At 65.3% G+C, this 19,029-nt stretch overlaps 2 protein-coding genes across 2 annotated transcripts; both read left to right on the top strand.

Annotated features, from left to right (window-relative positions):
- The first annotated feature begins 11,141 nt into the window (after positions 1-11,141).
- LCN2 (lipocalin 2) lies at positions 11,142-14,484 on the top strand. Its single transcript, XM_062206889.1, has 7 exons — positions 11,142-11,417; positions 12,251-12,387; positions 13,381-13,460; positions 13,583-13,702; positions 13,834-13,935; positions 14,171-14,197; positions 14,328-14,484. Exons 1-6 carry the CDS (start codon positions 11,280-11,282, stop codon positions 14,188-14,190), a joined length of 597 nt encoding a protein of 198 aa, XP_062062873.1. The 5' UTR covers positions 11,142-11,279; the 3' UTR covers positions 14,191-14,197; positions 14,328-14,484.
- Positions 14,485-16,361: 1,877 nt separating this feature from the next.
- On the top strand, positions 16,362-18,772 carry BBLN (bublin coiled coil protein). The gene is made up of 2 exons (XM_062207474.1): positions 16,362-16,540; positions 18,393-18,772. Exons 1-2 carry the CDS (start codon positions 16,462-16,464, stop codon positions 18,563-18,565), a joined length of 252 nt encoding a protein of 83 aa, XP_062063458.1. The 5' UTR covers positions 16,362-16,461; the 3' UTR covers positions 18,566-18,772.
- The last annotated feature ends 257 nt before the right edge of the window (positions 18,773-19,029 follow it).

The raw sequence follows: 19,029 nt of genomic DNA, 5'->3' as shown, positions 1-19,029 counted from the left end.
TGAGCTGCAGCCGGCCGGACAGGGAGAGCTGGGGGCGGGAGGGGGGCGGGGGGCTGAGGGCTCTGCGCCCAGGCCCCCGCCCACCCCGCCCTGCAGGTGAGAGGACCCCGCGGGCCGGGGAGGGGCTCCGGGCGCGCACCGCGGGAAACGCGGCCTTTGCGGAGGTCTCGGCCCCACGCTGGGTGGGCGCTGCTCCTCCGTCTCCGGCCCTGACCGCCCAGGGGGCCGCCGCCCCGCCCCCGACTCCGGGACCTCTGGGCGAGGGGCAGAGCCCCCAGGCCAGCACTGGCCAGAGTGGGGTCTCCCTCCAACCTCCTAGGGGAGGGCAGTCTGGGCCCCGGGGGTGACGGCCAGGGCTGCGGACGGGGGCAGAGGCTGGCCTGGGACACGTGGCCCATGCAGCCGGGTCACGGGCATCACCCAAGGTCACCCGCGGGCAGGCGGTGGGGGCGGCGGCTCCCGGGAGCCCCGAGCGCCGCAGCGCCCCCCCCCCCCACCGTCCGGCCTCACCTGCGCGGCCGAGCTCTCGGCGCGGAGGTCCCCGGCGCGCAGTCGCCACCGCACCGTGTGGTACAGCCCCAGGGCGCCCCCCAGGGCCAGCGCCGCCGCCCCCAGCAGCCGCGAGCTCTTCTTGCGAGCGGCGGCAGCTGGCCCTGAAGCCCCCGCGAAGCCGGCCCGGCCCTCCGCGAGGAGCGGTGGCCACGGGCGGCCGTGCAGCCGCCAGGCCGGGGGGCCCCGGCCGGGCCACAGCGCCCGGGCCGCGCGCGCCGCCGCCAGGGCCATGTTCGCTCCGCCGGCGGCTCGGGCGGGCGCGAGAAACCAAGGGGCTGGCGCGCCGGCGTCCTTAAAGGAGCCGTCTCGGGCGCCGCGGAGGTTGCCCGGGGTGACGGTGACGCCGAGTAGGGACGAGCAGGCCCCTCGGGACTGGAAGAGCTTCGGCGCCCGGGATTCAAACACCCGTTGGAGCCGCGGAAGCTCCCGGGGGAATGTCTGCAGAAGGCTAACGGTGTGGGTCTCGGCGAGGGCCTGGCTTAGCGCTGGGCATTCCCGAACGGTGGCCGCGCTCGGCCACTTCGCCTAGCGGGGTGGACGTCTGTCAAGCGGAGTTGGGCATTTTTGCTGCATGCGCCCACTCGAAAGAAGCTGAAGCCTGCCGAGTGTCCAGGACAGAGCGGCCGCTGGGAGCGATCCTTGCCTTCTGCCCTCCCGCACGGCTTTACGCTTCGAACTGTGACTCGAACCACAAAATTTTCCCAAGGCCCAAAGGGGGCCTTGCAAACCGGGTGTCTCAGACTTCGCCCGTACGGAAGGGTCGGTTTGTCCACACTCAGGCCTCCAGGGGCAGGATGGGGTAGAGTAGGGGTCCCAAGCTGCCTCGCTCTCTGCCGGACTCGCCCGCCTAGCCGCGCGCCCGAGCCTCTGTAGCTCAGGCTTCTCCGCGGGCAGCCCCGGGAAGGCCGGGGGCGGGGCTCCCAGAGTGGGAGGAGACTTGAGGCGGGGCTGGGGCGTGGTCACTGGAGGGGGCGGGGCTCGGGGCTTCCGCTGGGCTCCGCTCGCCGCGGGCTCCGTCCGCCGCGCTAGCCTTCGGCCTGGCCGCCGCCGCGCGCGAGCCCGCAGTGTCGGGGCCCAGCCGGGGCCTGGACGTCCCCGGGGAGGCGCGTGCGGAAGGCGAGGACGGAAGCAGCTGACCCGGGGGGAGCTGCTGCAGCGACTTTGGCTTTTCCCGGAGCCGGGGTGGGGGCTCGGAAGGAGTCGGGGAGCCCCCCTGTGGCTGCGCCCCGGCTCGGAGATGCAGGGCGAGCACCCGCGAGCGGGGCCCTGGACCCCGACACCGCCGTATTCGTGAACTGTGGGTGGCCGGCCCCGTTTACAGATGGGGAAACTGAGGCAGCTCCGGGGACGTTCGCCCTTTGTGGTTTCCTCCTGTGACGTGTGTCAGCCCCTGGGTAGATCGAGGCCCCTTGGGACGCGGGTGGAACTCTGGCGGCCAGGCTTGGCGGGAGGGGCTGGCCGGTGGCCGAGTGGCTCTGCCTGCCCGGCTACTTTTGCGGGGCAGGCGAATCCTCAGCCGTGAGCCCCAAGAACCTTCCAGAACCTCCGTGTCCTTGGCTGTGACATGGAAGGCCTGGTTTCTGCTGCATTTAGCTGGATTAGCATCAGATGAGAACGCGAGTGGGCGAGGCCGGCGGCCAGGGAGGCTGGGACCGCCGCAGCTTTGCCGTATCTGGGAAGGAGTCCGATGGCCAGCCCCGCCGCCGAAATACCTGGCCAAGTTCTCCACCAGTTCTGGCTAGGGCGCGGTGTGCCGTGTTCATGCTGCCTCATTGCCCTTGGCCCCTGCACGGCCTCCTTAACCGTTTCCAGCCACTGACCTCCCATCTGTGGCCAGCACTGGGCACAGCCCAGGGGCCCTCAGCGCTGAGGAGCAGCTGTGGGGCCCTGGGCTGAAATTTGGGGGAGTGAACCAGTGGATGGCAGCTCCCTCTCTCTCTGTCTCTTCCTGCCTCTCAAAAAACATTTTTTTTAAAGTTCACAGCAAATTGTAATATGAAAAAATGATGCATAACGTCAAACATTGTTGCACTAGAGAAACTCATCTTTTTTTTTTTTTTTTTGACAGGGCAGAGTGGACAGTGAGAGAGAGACAGAGAGAAAGATCTTCCTTTTTGCCGTTGGTTCACCCTCCAATGGCTGCCGCGGATGGCGCGCTGCGGCCTGCGCACCGCGCTGATCCAATGGCAGGAGCCAGGTGCTTCTCCTGGTCTCCCATGGGGTGCAGGGCCCAAGCACTTGGGCCATCCTCCACTGCACTCCCTGGCCACGGCAGAGAGCTGGCCTGGAAGAGGGGCAACCGGGACAGAATCCGATGCCCCAACTGGGACTAGAACCCGGTGTGCTGGCGCCGCAAGGCGGAGGATTAGCCTAGTGAGCCGCGGCGCCGGCCGAGAAACTCATCTTTTAATCCCGTGTCCTGGAAGTGCCCCTGGCTGCAGAGTTCTGTACCGGCCACGGTCGAGGGCACCCACCGGATGCCCTGGGCACAGTGTGGGGGTCTGTTTCCGTGTGTGCTGGCAGTGCGAGCTGATCGGTTGTCAGAAAACAGGGCCGCAGGCGCCCGGGGTGCTGAGGGCTGCGTGGCGGAACAGGAGGGATCTTTTGGATATGTTCACTGCCTTGATTGTGGGGGTGGCTGTGTGGGCATTTATGTTGAAATTGGGCCAAATTCATCAAAAACCACCGTGGCGCTGGGATGTCCGGAGCTCCCGAAGTCCTGCACCAAAATTGGAATCCAGCGTAAGGTGGCAAATAGCCAGTCCGAACAGCTCCCCCGAGGTGGAGCCAAACGCCCCACGCCCCGGTGCTGGCCAGGGGGTCCAGGCCAGCACCAGCAGAGGAAGCCATGCCTCCTGGATGCAGGGGTGCGTCTTCCTGCCTCAAACCCGTAACCCCACGTATCGTGGGGAACACACTAGGACTGTGCAGAAAAGCCCCCCCCCCCCCCCCGCGCGCGAGGTCGTCAAAGCCAAGGGGAGCGTGGGAAGCGGCCGTGTGGACGCAGAGAGCAGCATGACAGCGGGACGTGGCGTACGTGGGGTGGGGGCACCCTGGGGCGGAGAGGGGGCAAAGCTCAGGAAATCAGAACTGTGTGGGCGGCCGGCGCCATGGCTCACTTGGCTAATCCTCCGCCTAGCGGCGCCGGCACACCAGGTTCTAGTCCCGGTCGGGGAGCCGGATTCTGTCCCAGTTGCTCCTCTTCCAGGCCAGCTCTCTGCTGTGGCCTGGGAGTGCAGTGGAGGATGGCCCAAGTGCTTGGGCCCTGCACCCCATGGGAGACCAGGAGAAGCACCTGGCTCCTGGCTTCTGATCGGCGCAGTGCGCTGGCTGCAGCGGCCATTGGAGGGTGAACCAACGGCAAAAAGGAAGACCTTTCTCTCTGTCTCTCTCTCTCATTGTCCACTCTGCCTGTAAAAAAAAAAAAAAAAACTGTGTGGGCTGCGGGCACTCGAGACCGGTCCGTGCTCGGGCTATGGGGGAACTCTACCAACGTCACAGTCCTGCGAGTCCAAGACGGATCCGGAACACACACTGGATCGGTTAAGGCACGTCGCACTGCCGGCGTTCTCCCCACAGGCCTCAGGCCTCCGCTCCCAGTGAGTCCACCCTGGGGCTTGGATTTGCTGGGAATTCCCCGTGGCCTGGCCTGCAGCCTTCTCTCCTCATTTGCATGCCCGCAGAACCCAGTGTTAAGTTCCTTTTTTGTTCCTGCTATTGCTTTTTTTGGGCCTTGTATCTTTTTGTCTTGAGAACATTCTCTGCCTTTTTTTTTTTTTTTTTAAGATCGATTTATTTACTTGAAAGACAGAGAGAGGGAGTGACACACAGAGAGAGCGATCTTCTGTGATCATCTGTGCACCGACTCACTCTCAAAACACCTGCGCCAGCCAGGCAGGAGCGCAGCACCCGGGCCATCACCTGCTGCTTTCCCAGGCGCTAATTCCCCTGGGGGAGGCGGGAGCAGAAGGGCAGAGCTGGCCTTGTAAGAGGACACAGGCACCTCCAGTAGGGCACGGCTACAATGCCTGCCCCTCGCGTTTCTTATCTGTGTTATTTGTCTTCTCCAGGACTCCGATTTTAGCTTTTATATTCCTATTTTATCCTTTCCTTTTATTAAAAGCCTCCTGTTAAAGTTTTGTGCGGTCAGCTTTGGTTTGTTTTAGTTTTTATCTGAGAGGCAGAGAGGAGGAGCCGCAACCTGCTGGTGCACCACCCCACGTGCCCACAACAGAGGTTAGGCCGGGCCAAAGCCAGGCGCTGGGAACCCACTCAGGGCCCCCTGCGTGGGTGGCAGGAACCCAAGCACGCGCGCCATCACGGCTGCCTCCCGGGGTCCACGCTGGCAGGAAGCTGGGGTCAGGAGCCGGAGCTGGGAATCGACCCAGGCTGGGCGATGGGACAGGGGGTCTCCACCACGGACCTGAAGTCCCGCCCCCAAGTGAAGACTGACAGGTGCGGAAGCCTCTCGGAAGCAGCGCGGACCCAGACGGGCGCAGGCACAGGGTCCGCTCTTGGTCTCCACGCCTTTTCCGCAGGCGCCCGTGTTTTCAGCCGGAGCCAGATCTTGGCTGGAACCCCTTTTTCCTCCCCGGTCCGCTGCTCTCCTTCCTGCACCCCGCATCGGGGGGTGGGGAGACGGCCCTGAGCGCACCCCACACGGCCGGCTATGAGGCGGTAGGGGGAGCTGGAGGCACAGAGGGGAGTCTGGCGGGTGAGCCAAGATGCCCAGGGAGCTGGCAGAGGGGCAGGGGCGCTGGCCGCACCCTGGTGTGGGCCCAGCGAGTTTCCGATTTCAGACATCCGACCTTCACATGGTGTTGTTTTAAACCAACAAGTGTGGTAATTTGTTGTGAAAATCTGATGATTTGGGAAACTCTCGGCCTGTCCAGATTGCAAAAGGTGCTGCCAGCCCTGCACCTGCACCCTCCGCCTCCCCGCCTTGGCGCCAAAGCAGAGGCCCCACCCCCGGGGGATGCTCAGAGCCCTGGGAAGCAGGTGGGAGTTGACCTCCCCCACCCCAAGGTCCCAGGGACTCACCCTTCCCCCTGACCTGGCCCCTGTAGATTGGGCGACAGCGGGCAATGGCCAGGCCAAGGCCAAGGTCTCCGTGGCTGCCTATTCCCAGCGTCTTCTGCTCTGCTCCCTCCCGCCCCTCACTCCCCCGCCCCCTCCTCCCCAGCCCAGTTCAGGCCCTGCTCCTTATAAAAGGTCCTCTGCTTGGCGCTGGACCTGCCTGTGACCCCTCTTTCCTGCCAGGGTCGCCCCTGAGATGTCCTTAGGCCTGAGGCCAGGGCTGGACTCTCGGGGCACAGAGGCGAGGCAGCTGGCCTTGTCCTCCCACAGTAGCCACCTCCCATGGTGGCCAGCAGACGCCCCAGCCAGCCACCTGGGGAGCAGGGGCATGGGGACACGCCCCTCTCCCGGCCTCCTGGGGGGCCAAGGGCTTCAGCAGAGGCAGGATGGGTGCAGAGCTGGGAGGTGCAGAGGCCCTGTCTGGTGCCAGGGCCGTGCCAGGCAGAGGCCCCGTGCCACAGAAGCCCAGGAGCCAACCCCCACCCCAGCCTGCTCGGAGTCATGGCCATGGTCCGCCCTCTCACCTGTGTGGGAGTCCAGGCTCCTGAGTGCAAGGCAGGAGTGTCCACGGAAGGGCCGTACTTGGGCCAGGCACCTGAGGGCCAGAACCAGCAGGTGGTCCTGGGCTCGGATCTCAGCAGGGGGCCTGACCCCCTGCAGGCCAGACCCCGAGGCCTCCCATGGGTGTCGTGGCGGCGGCGGCAGAGGGGGGCAGCCTTCCAGAGTTCCCCACAGGCCGGGCCAGGAGGTCCCCTGGGAGCCCTGGCTAAGAGATGGGACCTGGGGGTTGAAAGATGCTTCCGGAAACAGGAGAGTCAACCAGGCGACTCCTGGGGGCTTGGGGGTGAGTCCAGCCCGGACCTGCGGATGTTGCAGGGTCTCCAAAGCCTGGGTCCCCGCAGCCAGCCAATCACTGACCCGGAGTGGTGAAAGCAAAGAGGAGCGGCCATTGCCCAATTCCCGGGCTTGGGCCGCATGGTGGTGCAACGGGTTAAGCCACGACCCACATGGGCATGGGTTCAGGTCCTGGGTGCGCCACATCCAATCCCTGCTAAGGCACCTGGGAAGGCAGTGGAAGATGGCCCAAGCATTTGGGCCGCTGCCATCCACATGGGGGACCTGGATGGAGTTCCTAGATCCCAGCCCCGGCTGTTGCAGCCATATTTTTTTTTTTTTTGCGAGTGAACCAGCAAATGGAAGCTCACTCTTCCTCTCTCTCTTGCTCGCTCTCTCTCTCTCTGTCTCTGTCTCTGTAATTCTGCTTTTCAAATAAATATATCAACACATTCCCAGGCTATACGAGGGGCTGGGGTAAGGGGTCTTACAGATAGAGGTTGGGGCTGAGGGGCGGGCATTCAGCTCTGGGCCGGCCCCTGGGTGGCCCGCAGGGCTCCTGGGCTCTGCTTGGTCGGCGATGTGCTCCTTGGGGAATCCTGATGATGGCAAAGTGGACTCCAGTTGGCCAGGTGGGGGTGTTCCCGCAGTTCTGGAAACGATGCTGGCTAAGGTGCATTAAACGACCTCACGAGGCTTGGGATGAGGGAGCCTGCGGGGCGAGCGGCACCGCGGCCTAGGCTCAGCCCGCTCAGAGGCAGACAAGGGAGGCCATGGGAGATGGGACCTGTCAGGGTCTAGGACCTGCAAGAGGCCCTGCAGGCGGGCCTGGCCTCACGGGGACCAGGGCTGGGCCCCTGGGGCTCCTTGCCCGGCTTGCCCCTAGTCTCCTCCAAGCTCAGCCCCTGGCTCTGGGAAGCCTGCCCAGTACCTACGGGTCAGCCCTTCAAATACAAGGGTGCTTCAAGAAGTGTATGGGGAAATGGAACTAGAAGAGCCGGTGCGGTGTGGGTGTTCAGCACAGTGGCGAAGATGCCGACTGGGGGCCCTCAGCCCAGAGGGGAGGGCCTGGGTTCAAGTCGCTGACTCTGCTCCGGATTCCAGCTTCCTGCTAACGTCCACCTTTGGAGCCAGCAAAGGATGCGAGCCACCCAGGCGGGAGACCTGGCTGGAGGTCCTGGCCCCTGGCTTTGGCCTGGCCTAGTCCCAGATGTTGCGGGCATTTGGGGAGTGAACCAGTGGAGGGCAGATCACTCTCTCTCTCTCTGCCTTTCAAATGAATACGTTTTTAAAAGATAAGTTTATTTTGGTGCAGAAAAAGTTCGAAGGCCACAGTTTTTCATAAGGGGCATTTCCCTCTTGGAAGTGCTGTCCTGGTCAGCAGCGGCCCTGCTAGGCCGGCTCACGCAGGCTGAGCCCTGCTAGGCCGCTTCTGGAAGCCAGACCGGGGGTCCGGTCAGACTGGATTCCTGAGATGCAACTGTCAGAGAACATCTCACCAGCTTCACAGGTGGGGGAGGTCAGGGCCAGGCCACTGCATGTCCCCTGGGGAGAGCTGCCTGCCGGGGACAGGGCCGGGTCCTCCTGCTCGCGCCACAGCAAACCCCGCGGCATGGGCTGTTTCTTAAGCGCGCGCTGTCGCTCGGCAGACCCAGAGTGGGATTCAGGAGACCCAGAGGGGCGTGGCCCCAAAGCTGCCGGTGACTTGTTGAAGGCTCCCACGGCGGCCTGAGCTCCCAGAGACAAAGAGTGGGAGGCTGCGGGAAGGAGTTCTGCAGGAGCCAGCGTGGGATAAAGGAGGACAGGCAGGTGCCCAGCGTGTCACACATGACACCATGCACTGTGCAGAGCATCCTGGGAGCCCAGGGCCCAAGGACCGGCCCCAGCCCGGACAGTGTGAACCCTTGAGTCCCTTCTCCGTAGCCAGGGATCTGGACCCAGGAAACAGGCCCCTGTGGGAAGTGGTAGGGGAGACACAGGGGCTTTGGGGTCCTGTCCACCCTGGAGCCCTTGGAGCCAGTCCAGGTCTGAGCTCTCCCAGTGCTAGACCAGGGCTGCAGGAGGCAGTGGCAGGGGCGGTGGTGGTGGTGAGCTGACCCCTCCCCACGGCCCTGCTGAGCTCTGAGGCGGGGAGGGCTGCACCTTGCTGATCCCCAGCCCGTCCTCTGAGACCTGCCCTGCCCAGGGCAGAGAGGTGTAGGAAGCCCCAGTGAGTCCTCTGCCTCCAGCCCCAGCCAGCCCAGTGCCGGGCTCTCGTAGGCTGGGATTGGCCCCAACCAAGCCTGGCTTTTTCCCCGGCCTTGACAGTGACTGTCCTTGGGCCCCCATGGATATGGCTTGGGATACGGCACATCGGAGGCTCGGATCGCACAGCGGGTCTCAACACCTTCACCCCATCCCAACCTCCAGGGCTGGCCCAGGAGAGAAGGCAAGAGGCAGCCAGATGACCATCCCATCACCAGGTGTCAAGACAGAGAGGGGGACAGAGAGACAGGGACTGGGCCAGTGGGTCTGAGACGGCCTGAGCCAGCGCAGAGATGCAGGGACCCTTATGTCAGAGACAGAGGAACTGGCACTGTACTGGGTGAAGCCGCCCCCTGCCATACTGCCATCCCATATGGGCGCAGGTTCTAGTCCCAGCTGCTCCACTTCCGATCCAGCTCCCTGCTAATGTACCTGGGAAAGCAGCTGAAGACGGCCCAAGTCCTTGGGCCCTAGCACCCATGTGGGAGATCAGGATGGAGTTCCTGGCTCCAGGTTTTGGCCTGGCCCAGCCCCAACCATTCCAGCCATTTGGGGGGTGAACCAATGGTGCAAGATCTCTTTCTCCTTCTATCACTATGCCTTTCAAATAAATAAAACATCTTTTAGAGATTTATTTTTTATTTATTTGAAAGGCGACTGACAGAGAGAAAGAGGAGGAGGGGAGAGAGAGACAGAGAGATCTTCCATCTGCTGGCTCACCCCTCAAATGTCTGTCAGGAGCCTGGAGCCTGGAGCCTGGAGCCTCTTCCGGGTCTCCCACGTGGGTGCAGGAGCCCAAGCACTTGGGCCATTTCTGCTGCTTTCCCAGGCCACAGCAGAGAGCTGGATTGGAAGTGGAGCAGCCGGGACTCGAACCGACGCCCATATGGGATGCAGGTGCTGCAGGCGAGGGGCTCTACCCCACTGCACAACAGTGCCGGCCCCTGCTATTAGTTCTTGTGGCCAAGGATTGTTGTTTCAAAACAGCGTATGTGTCCTCCATATTTCACCTTTCAAAATTTCCCCTTGCCTCACCGTCCCGGGGGGACACACATGGCTGACTGCAGCCACTGTTCCCTCTGCAACCTGCGCCCCGGGTACCTCGGTCCTTTTGGGAGACGCCCTCTCCGTTACTTACTTAGGTTGACCCAGGCCTCATGGTCAGCCGAGCAGCTTTCTGCTGGCAGTGGGGGCTGGGCAGGGGCTCGCCAGCCCAGGAGCCCCAGCTGGGCCATCACCTGCAGCTGGCTCTGGGGTTCTCATGCTACAGCCCCAGCACCCCACGCCCTTCCGCTCGGTTCAGACCATGGACCTGCACCCCTCACCCTTCTGTTCCACAGGCTGCATTGACCAGTCTGCCCCAGGCTACTTTTTAAGGTCCAAGAGCAGCAGAGGTGGGGTGGGCACCCTGGTGGCCACATCGGCCACCCCACCCTTGCGGCTTCCATCACCCAGGAAGGGCAGGACTGAGACCCCAACCACCAGCTCAGGGCCCACCGTCCCCGAGCCCAGGCTGGGGGTCCCAAGCAGCAGGAGTGCGGAGCCAGTGAGCGCCATGCCAGTCCCATCTGAGGCCAGCAGACCCGCAGTCCAGCCTCGGGTCAGGCACGGGGACCGTGTGGCCCTTCGTGGGTGAGCCATTTCTGGCGAACACTGCACAGGACCCGGGAGCCGTCACTGCCTCCCAAGCAGGCTGGCCAGGCCCCCAGGGAGGAAATGGCTTCCCTCCAGGATGAGGCTAGGATCAGCTGTCTCAGAAAGTTCTGGATCACCAGGCTTGGGCCACTGGGCTCCACAGCCTACGGCTCCAGCTAGACAGGGAGATGGTCTCAGCGACCTCTCAAGGACCAAACGGTTAAGTCCTTGTGCTTCCTGTGACCAAAGCAGCTGGCGTTCAGCGCAGCAGGGTGGAGCCCACCCACACCAGCCCCTACCCGGGCTCCCCAGTGAGCTGGGATGGAGGCTTTGGCATACCTGTGGTCTGTGTGCCCAGCCTGGAACCCACAGGACAGGCCAAGTCCCCAGGAAGCAGGCATGTCTGGTTTCACCCCTGCCAGTGGGGCCTGGAGCCAGGATCTGGGCTCAGAGCCTGGGCTTCCTTGGCCTTTATAAGATGGGCAGGTCCGGGAGTGGCCTCACCACGTGCAGACCCCGGTACCCATGGCTTGGGCTGAGCAGGGGGCCCTGGAGGTCAGAGATGACAGCTCGTCTGGACCGGGGACCACTGGCCCATAGACAGGGCCAAGCAGGCCAAGGGCAGTGGCACGCATGGTGCCCAGAGGGAGCCCTCGTCCCCGCCAGAGTCCTGGGACTGTCCCTCCAATGCCCCCCACGGAGCCTCCCCCTCTCTTTCTTGCACAATCCCCACAGGGGATCCGGGAGCAGAAATCTTGCCAAGAATTTCAGCCTGGGTTGCTGGCAATTGCCTCACCTTCCTGGATTTGGTAAAGGATGGCTCACCCCACCTTAGGGGGGCCGGCGCCCAGGTGGGCCCATAAATAGGGCACAGGCTGGCCTCGCCCTCGCTGCCTCCTCCTCGTCCACACATCAGGCCCTGCAGCTGTCCTGGCACCATGCCTCTCAGTCTCCTGTGGCTGGGCCTCACCCTGCTGGGGGCCCTGCACATCCAGGCCCAGGACGCCACCCCAGACCTGATCCGTGCCCCATCTCTGCGCAGGGTTCCCCTGCAGCGGAACTTCCAGGACGAACAGGTAAGGGGCCTGGGGGCAGCTACAGGGAGGACAGGCAGCTGTGGGCGACATGGGCTTCAGCCTGCCTTGCCCTAGGGTCCCCCGATGGCGGCCATGCCCCATCCCCCCCATCCTCACCCTCAGGGTCACCTCGACAGACCTTCCCAGATCCACACTTGCTCTCCCACAACCCCTTTGTCCGTGCAAAGTGGGAACATGTCAGTTCCTGTACACAGATGAGGAAAATGGAGGCTTGGAAAACCCACCAGCATCTTGCCCAAGGTCACCTCCACCCCTGCCAGACTCAGGGCGGCCTCCTCCCAGGGCTCCTGACCCTGACCCTGGCCTCATCACTGCTGGTCCAGCCCAGGGCCCTGCTCATCAGTTGAGAGGAGTCCAGGGACGTTGTGAAGCAGTTAAGTCGCTGCTTGCATTGTGGCATCTCGTATTGGAGCACTGGTTCAAATCCCAGCTGCTCCATTCTGATCCAGCTCCCGCCTGTGCACCTGGGAAGGCAGCAGATGATGGATCAAGTGCTTGGGCCCCTGCCTCCCACGGAGGAGACCTGGATTGAGTTCCAGGCTCCTGGCTTTGGAATGGACCAGCCCCGGCCATTGTGGCCATCTGAGGAGTGAACCAGCAGGTGGAAGGTTTCCCTCTGTCTCTCTATGTCACTCTGCCTGTCAAACAAACAAATAAATAAATAAAGTCGTATGACCATCAATGTGCAAACTAAAACAAAAGAGGAGCTCCAGGTTCCGGGCTGGGCTGTCCAGAGAGGCCAGCGGGGACAGAGCGGGAGGTGGGGCTCCGGGGGCCATTGGTGGGCTCCATCTGCCAGCAGCCCCCTGCAGTTCCAGGGCAAGTGGTACGTCGTGGGCCTGGCGGGCAATGCCGTCCAGAGGAAGGAAGAAGGCCAGGAGCCGATGTACAGCACCACCTACCAGCTGAACGACGATCGCAGCTTCAACGTCACCTCCACTTTACTCAGGTGAGAGCTGCCCCTCGGGTGGCTGGGACGGGCAGGCGGGCGACGCCTCGGAGCTGGGGGAAGCCGCTGCACTCGCAGCTCGGCCCTGAACGCACCCGCTTCTGCCTTCTGTCTCTGACTCATCAGATCCGTGTCCACAGTCACTTCTGCGCGCACACACACACACACACACGGTCATTGGCGGCAGCAGGGTGCCTGGAGTGGGAGGTGGGACACTGGATCCAGCCTGAGGCCCCACCCACAGCCTCCACAGAGGGCTTCCAGGAGGTGGCCTTGAAGGAACCAGCCTGTCCCAGGAGGCCTGGGCTGCGCACAGCAGGTCAGACAGAGCCGAGCCACCCGCCGGGGTCCCCAGGGCCCAGCACCGGAAGTGTGAGAGTAGGTCTGAGCACGGCCACTGCCCGTAGCTGCGGGGACAGTGGTGGGGTGCAGCCTGGGGGATGGGGGCCCGGCTGGGCTGTCACGGTGAGGGGGGGCTATCAGCGGTGCAGCCCACATTAAGGCTCAGGGAGCGGAGCCTGGGACAACCCACGCCTGCAGTGCGCTTCTGACAGCTGGGTGGATGGGGGCTGGAGCGTTTGGTGGAGCAAGGGACCCAGGTCTGGGGAGCTGAGCATGGGGTCAGACTCAGAGGGGTCAAGCTTGGCCCAAGAGCTAGGGAGTGCTTGGGGCCTTGGACATAACTCACCCAGGAGAGGTTACGGAGAGACAAACACTGGGGGAGGGGCATGGGGCGCAGGGAGACAGCCCAGGGCAGGCAGGCAGGCTGCTAGGGGGAAGACTGCCAGACAGACCAGGAAGGAACAGCCGGGAATAGGCTGGGGGGAGGGCGGAGCCTCAGGCCCGGCTGAGCTGGCTGGGGAGGTGGGCTGTCCCTGGTTGGGCTGGACGGGGATCACCCAAATCCAGCTGCAGTCCCGGCCCCACCCGTCCAGCCCAGCAGGATGGAGCCTGGACCCTCCTCTCAACGCCCTCTACCTCTTCCACCCTCAGGGGCCAGCGCTGTGATCACTGGATCAGGACTTTCGTCCCCACGTCCCGGCCCGGCCAGTATAACCTGGGCAACATCAAGAGTGAGTCCCCGGGGGCCGCACTGTCCCATGGGGGAGAAGCCGGTGCTGCCGGGCTGGGGAGCAAGGCCACAGCCCCTTCCTCCCAGCCAGCCTGGAGCTGACCGTGGCGTCTGCACCTGCAGGTTACCCCGGGGTGAAGAACTACCTTGTGCGCGTGGTGGCCACTGACTACAGCCAGTACGCCATGGTGTTCTTCAGGAAGGGCTCCAGAAACAAGCAGTTCTTCAAGACCACCCTCTATGGTGGGTCCCCGCCCCACGCCCTCGCCGGGAGGGGAGGCAGGGCGGCCCGCGGGCACGGGGTCTGAGGCCTCGCTTGCTCACCAACGCTCATGGAGTGTCCGCCGGCCACTCGCCGGCCGCCTTGGCCACAGGGAGAACCAAGGAGCTGAGCCCTGAGCTGAGGGAGAGGTTCACCCGCTTCGCCAAATCTCTGGGCCTCCCCGACGACCGCATCGTCTTCCCCACCCCCATCGGTAATGGCTGCTGGGGAGACGGACCGGGCCTGAAACTGCCCTGCAGGGAAAAGGGGGTGCCAGGGGGCAGCCTTCCGCAGGCCTCTGTCCTGTGTCCCCCGGCCCCTCTGCGGCCCCATCCCTGAAGGGAACACCCAGCGGGCCCGGGGTGGCCCAGGGGTGTGCAGGGGTCCCGGGGAATCTGGCACGCCCCTCACCCCCCCTTCTCACTGACTTTCTCTCCCCCCGCCCCCAGACCAGTGCATTGATGACTGAGCCGGCAGTGAGTATGGCTGGGCAGGGTGCCGCTGGGAGGCCGGGGCGCGGTGGGCTGGAGGGGCTCGGGCCTGCCTTTGCCCCTCGTCCCCCGCCGGCACTGTCGCTGCTGTCTGTTCACCCCGTCTCTCTCTCAGGTGCCTTGGCGTCTGCATGGGGTGCCGCCCCCCACCCCACCAGCCCAGCACAAAGAGACATAGAGGCCGGAGACCCTTCCCCTGCCCTGCTGCCGGAGCTCATCCATCTCCTAAATAAACACATGCTCCTAGCACCCCCGGCCTGTGCTGCTTGACTTCAGGGCCACGGGGTGAGGGAGGGCAAAGCGGGGGCTCAGGCCAGCTCGCCCCGTGGTCCCCAGGCTGGGTGTCAGGGCCACACAGCAACTCCAGGGCTCCAGCCATCACCTCCCGCAGTGGACAACACTGCCTCTAACTGCTCTAAGTCCCTCCTAGGCGAACAACACTGTGCTCCCCGCTCCCAGCCCCGGGCTCATCCCCAGGGTGGAGGCAGCCTGCCCCTGCCCCTGCGCCTGTCTACGAAGGGTGCCCAGTCCTCTGGTGGCCCCGATGGGGCTGCTGGCAACATGTCCCACAGCAGGGGCACGGCCGGAGCCGAGAGCGGGTAGAAGTTGCAGCCACCTCCACCTTATCGGGAGCCCTGTGGATGTGGGGGAAACACAGCCAGGGCCGGAGGAGGCGGCAATGTCCCCAGACCGAGGCCACTCCAGGCAGAGAGCGCGAGCAGGGGGGCCCTGTCCCTCTGCCAGCCCCTTTGGCCCAGTGCCTGCTGTCCCTTCCCCACGGATGGACATTCAGACGCCGCCCCTCATCCCTCCTACCCAGACCATGGTGGTGGGGGGGTGCACCTTGTCTCCTGATGGGATGTGGCATCGTGAGCTAGAACCCCTTTCCCTCCTGCAAGGTCAGAGGCCAGAGTGGGTGGGGGTCCCCCCAGACTCACACAGGACCCCACTGACCCTCAGCTAGGGGAGGGCGCGCCCACCAGAGGCTGCCCAAGCTCACAAGCCTGGGTCAGACTCCAGGAAGAGACGAGTTCGGTGCAGCCTGAGATCGGAGCAGGAGATGAGGCCACGCTCCTGTGCCGAGTGGCCACAGACGGGCAGCCAGGGCCACTGCCAGAGCCCCACTCACTGGGCCACGGGTGGAAGCTGCACCCGGCGCGCCAGGCCCTTGGGCTGCACTTTGGGTGGTAGATGCCGTCTCTTACCTTGGCCCAAGCAAGGCAGCTTCCCATGGCCCCCTGGGACGACGGGGCCCTTCAGGATCAAACTCTTAGGGGCACAAACGAGGCTTTGTGCCTCCTTGCCAGGTCACCGGAGGTGTGAGCTTCCTACAGCCACTAGAACAAACGATGGCAAAGTGCCAGCTCCACGCACGCCACGTTCGCTCGGGCCCAAGGCAGGAGGGACACTTGCTGGCCGGGAGCCCGGCTAGACCTTCCTTCCCCAGACCCATACCTGGGGGTGCTGGCCGCTGGACCCCCTTACCTGAGGCTTTCCCTGATGGACTGCCCCAGCAGCCCCCTGCCACACAGCACCCAGAGGGTGCTAAAGCCGCCAACTTTGCTTTAGACTTGCACTCCTTGCCGGAGAGGCGGGGCTAGGAGGAGCCTCACCCCTCACTCCCCCACCCCCCCAAAAGGGCTGACCCTACTGGAGTGACCTGACCGCACTCGCTGAGCGCCCTGAGGGGCGCGCACAAGACCAGGGAGGCCCAGGACCAGCGTAGCGCGAGGGGCGGTGGGTCTTCTCCGCTGGGGCCGAAACAGACCCGGGTGACCTGACAACAAGAATTTGCCGCAGCCACAGGAGGCGTTGGAAGCTGCGGGCCTGCTTTCGCCCACAGGACCCGCAGAGCGAGGTTCCCAGGCTGCTGCGACTCCGTCGGGCCAGCTCCCTGCCGGTTCCCGCTGCTGGGCGGGCAGCTCCGGACGGCCCCGCCCAGAGGCCTGGGGAGGGGCGCGGCTACTGTGAGGCAAAGTCGTGGGCGGGGCTCCGGCAGGGGGCGGGGCGAAGGCGGAGCTCCGGCCTCAGGGGCGGGGCTCCGGTAGGGGCGGGCTCCGTGCAGGCTGCGGGGCGGGGCGAAGGCGGAGCTCCGGCCTCAGGGGCGGGACCCCGCCCGCCGCCGCTGCGTTCCGCGCTTCCGGCCCAGGCTTCCATCCACCGCTTCCGCCTTCCGCCCCGCGCCGGCTTTGGGCTCTACGGTCGCGGCGTTCCATCCTCCCGTGGCCCTTGTGGCGCCCGAGCCCGCGATGTCGGGCCCCAACGGGGACCTGGGCGTGCCGGTGGAGGCGGGTGCGGAAGGCGAGGACGACGGCTTCGGGGAAGCAGGTGACTTGGGGGGGGGGAGGCTGCTGCAGCGACCTTTGCTTTTCCGGGGCGCCTTCCCGGGAGGGGACATCGCAGCCGGGGCGGGGGCTTGGCTGGGCGCGGGGATGCGGGGCCCCGGGCGCCGCGGCACCCGTGAACCGTGGGGAGCCAGCCCCGTTTCAGGGTGGGGGAAACCGAGGCAGCTCTGGGGCGTTCGCCCGTTTAGGACTTGCCTCGGTCACATCCTTCAGCCCGTGGGGAGCCCGAGACCCCGGCGAGGGGCGGGGCGGGCGGGGGGCGCGCCCCGCCGCGCTGAGTCAGCTCCCAGCGCCTGGCCTTGCCTGTTGCCCGCTCAGCACGGCGGGGCCGGGGGCCGGGGGCCGGGGGCCGGGGCGCGGAGACAGCCTCAGTCTCCCCGTGGGTAGAACCGGAATCTTGACTGACGTCTGCTGCGTGCAGCTGTCAGGGCTGAGCGAGAAGAGCCGGAGGCGGGGTGTGCCAGGTGGTCCCTGGGTGATGCAGGTCGGAGGCCAGGGCGTGGCAGGCCGCCCTGGGGCTGCTTGCCCGTGTCGCGGCCCGTTTGTTGGGTATAGCCACAGACGTGGGCATCCACCCCAGCAGTCGGAGACATTTTCCCCACTCGGGGTCTGCGGCCGGCTTTGCATCGGTGGCCCGATGCGTGGTCACTGCTGGCGTCTGGGGGCTCCTCCCAGATACTGGCATTCATAGGCCGGCGGGGAGGAGGTGTCCCGGGCGGGTACAGAGGCTTGGCACGGCCAAAGCCTGACCCTGAGTGGCAGGCAGAGCCCGCCGCCTCCTCCCCTCCGCCCGGCTGGTGCCCGGGACAGAGTGGGACGTATCCATCGAAATGGCCACCTCATGGGTACTTGGAAGTCTTCAGACTCGGGTCCCCACAGCACCCCCTCTTCCCCAGTGGGGTACCTTGCTGGCCTGGAGCAGAGCTGGACTCAAACCCACAGCCCTGACGCCCCAGTCTGAGTTCTGGCTCTATCTCCAAGCAGCCAGAGGACCTGGGCTGGCGCCGTTCTCTGCCTCGGTTTCCCTCCCCGTATTTGCAGGGCGTTGGGCTTCCCTCGGGCAGGGGGCCGGCTCCCCAGACACAGCACATCCGCCCCCAGAGCCCAGACTCCCTGCCATGCCAGCCACTTCCCTTTGGTCCCGAGCTGGCAGCGGGTGTCTCTGAGTCACGGGCTGGCTCAGAGCTGGGTCCCGCAGTGGGCACAGGCCCAGACCTTGCGTCCTGAGGGACGTGGTGTTGCTGGGAGAGGCAGGTCACGGGTGGCCGTGGTGGAGGGAGGGGCGGGTTCCAGTCAGGGACGGCGGAGGTGGAGGTGGGGCAGGGGGGACGCCAGAGGCGGCTGAGAGTGAGGGCACCAGGAGCACGAGCCATCTGAGCTTTATAGTCCAGTGGGGGCACAGACCAGCGTGCACACAGCGACAGCAGTCAGGCCCGGGTGAAGGGGGCCAGGGGATCAGCACAGGGGCCTGGTGGGCCGGGGGCGCGGGAGAGACACCCCCAGGAGGAGCCAGTGCCCTGTTCCGAGGGCAGGGGTGAGAGAAGGGGAAAGGCGTGGGGGGCAGAGCCCGGGAGGGTCCTGGGCGTGCTGTCCCGAGGGGCTGGAGGACGGGACCTGCCTGGGGAGGCCCCGGCTGTGGGGCTCAGTGTGGGCTCTGGCCTCCGAGCAGCTGCTGGGGAAGTGCAGAGGGGACTGGCACCTGCAGGGCTGCCTCGGCAGCCTGCCCTCTGACCGCCCCGACCCCACCACCTGGCTGGGGACACTGAGGCTCGGGACGGAGGAGGGGCCGTCTCGAGACACAGGGCCCTTCCGCGTCCCCCCCCCCCCCCCCCCAGAATACGCTGCCATCAACGCCATGCTGGACCAGATTGACTCCGTGCTGGACCACCTGGAGGAGAAGAACGACCGCCTGCACGCCCGGCTGCGCGAGCTGCTCGAGTCCAACCGGCAGGTGCGCCTGGAGTTCCAGCAGCGGCTCGGGGAGGCGCCAGGGGAGGCCAGCCCCTAGGCCCTGGCCCGGCTCTGGCCTGGGCACCCATCACCTGCCTCAGACACCCTGTCAAGGGCTGGCCTTCGGGCCCCCTGGTGAGTCTGCCTACCTGGGCCTCCCTCCACTGCCCGGCATGCCCTCCTGGGGCCAGGTGGGGCCTGCCACCACCCACCTCCCTGCCTGTCCGGGCCCTGAGTGTCCACATTAAAAGGGTCTCCGACTCCACTGTGCTGCTCTCCTCTGTGTCCTGGGTGAGGACCCCAGGGGCCTCCAGCGGGGACAAGGGTGGCGGCTCACTGGCAAGGAGGGGGCTGGGTTCTTGGCTGTCAGTGAGGTGGGGTCTCCTCCCTACCTGGGGCATCCCTGGCCCGCAGCTGCTTCCCAGACATGCTGGGTGACCCTGTGTGACCCTGTGTGACCCCCTCGGCCTCTCTACACGGCGGCAGCCTCAGCACTGCCCTCCCACCTTGGGCTTGCTCCCC

The sequence above is a fragment of the Lepus europaeus genome, chromosome 12 (genome assembly GCF_033115175.1).
Source record: "Lepus europaeus isolate LE1 chromosome 12, mLepTim1.pri, whole genome shotgun sequence".
NCBI classification, from domain to species: Eukaryota; Metazoa; Chordata; class Mammalia; order Lagomorpha; family Leporidae; genus Lepus; species Lepus europaeus.
The sequence above is the reverse complement of the archived record's forward strand: the minus strand, read 5'-3'. Positions and strand labels throughout refer to the sequence as shown.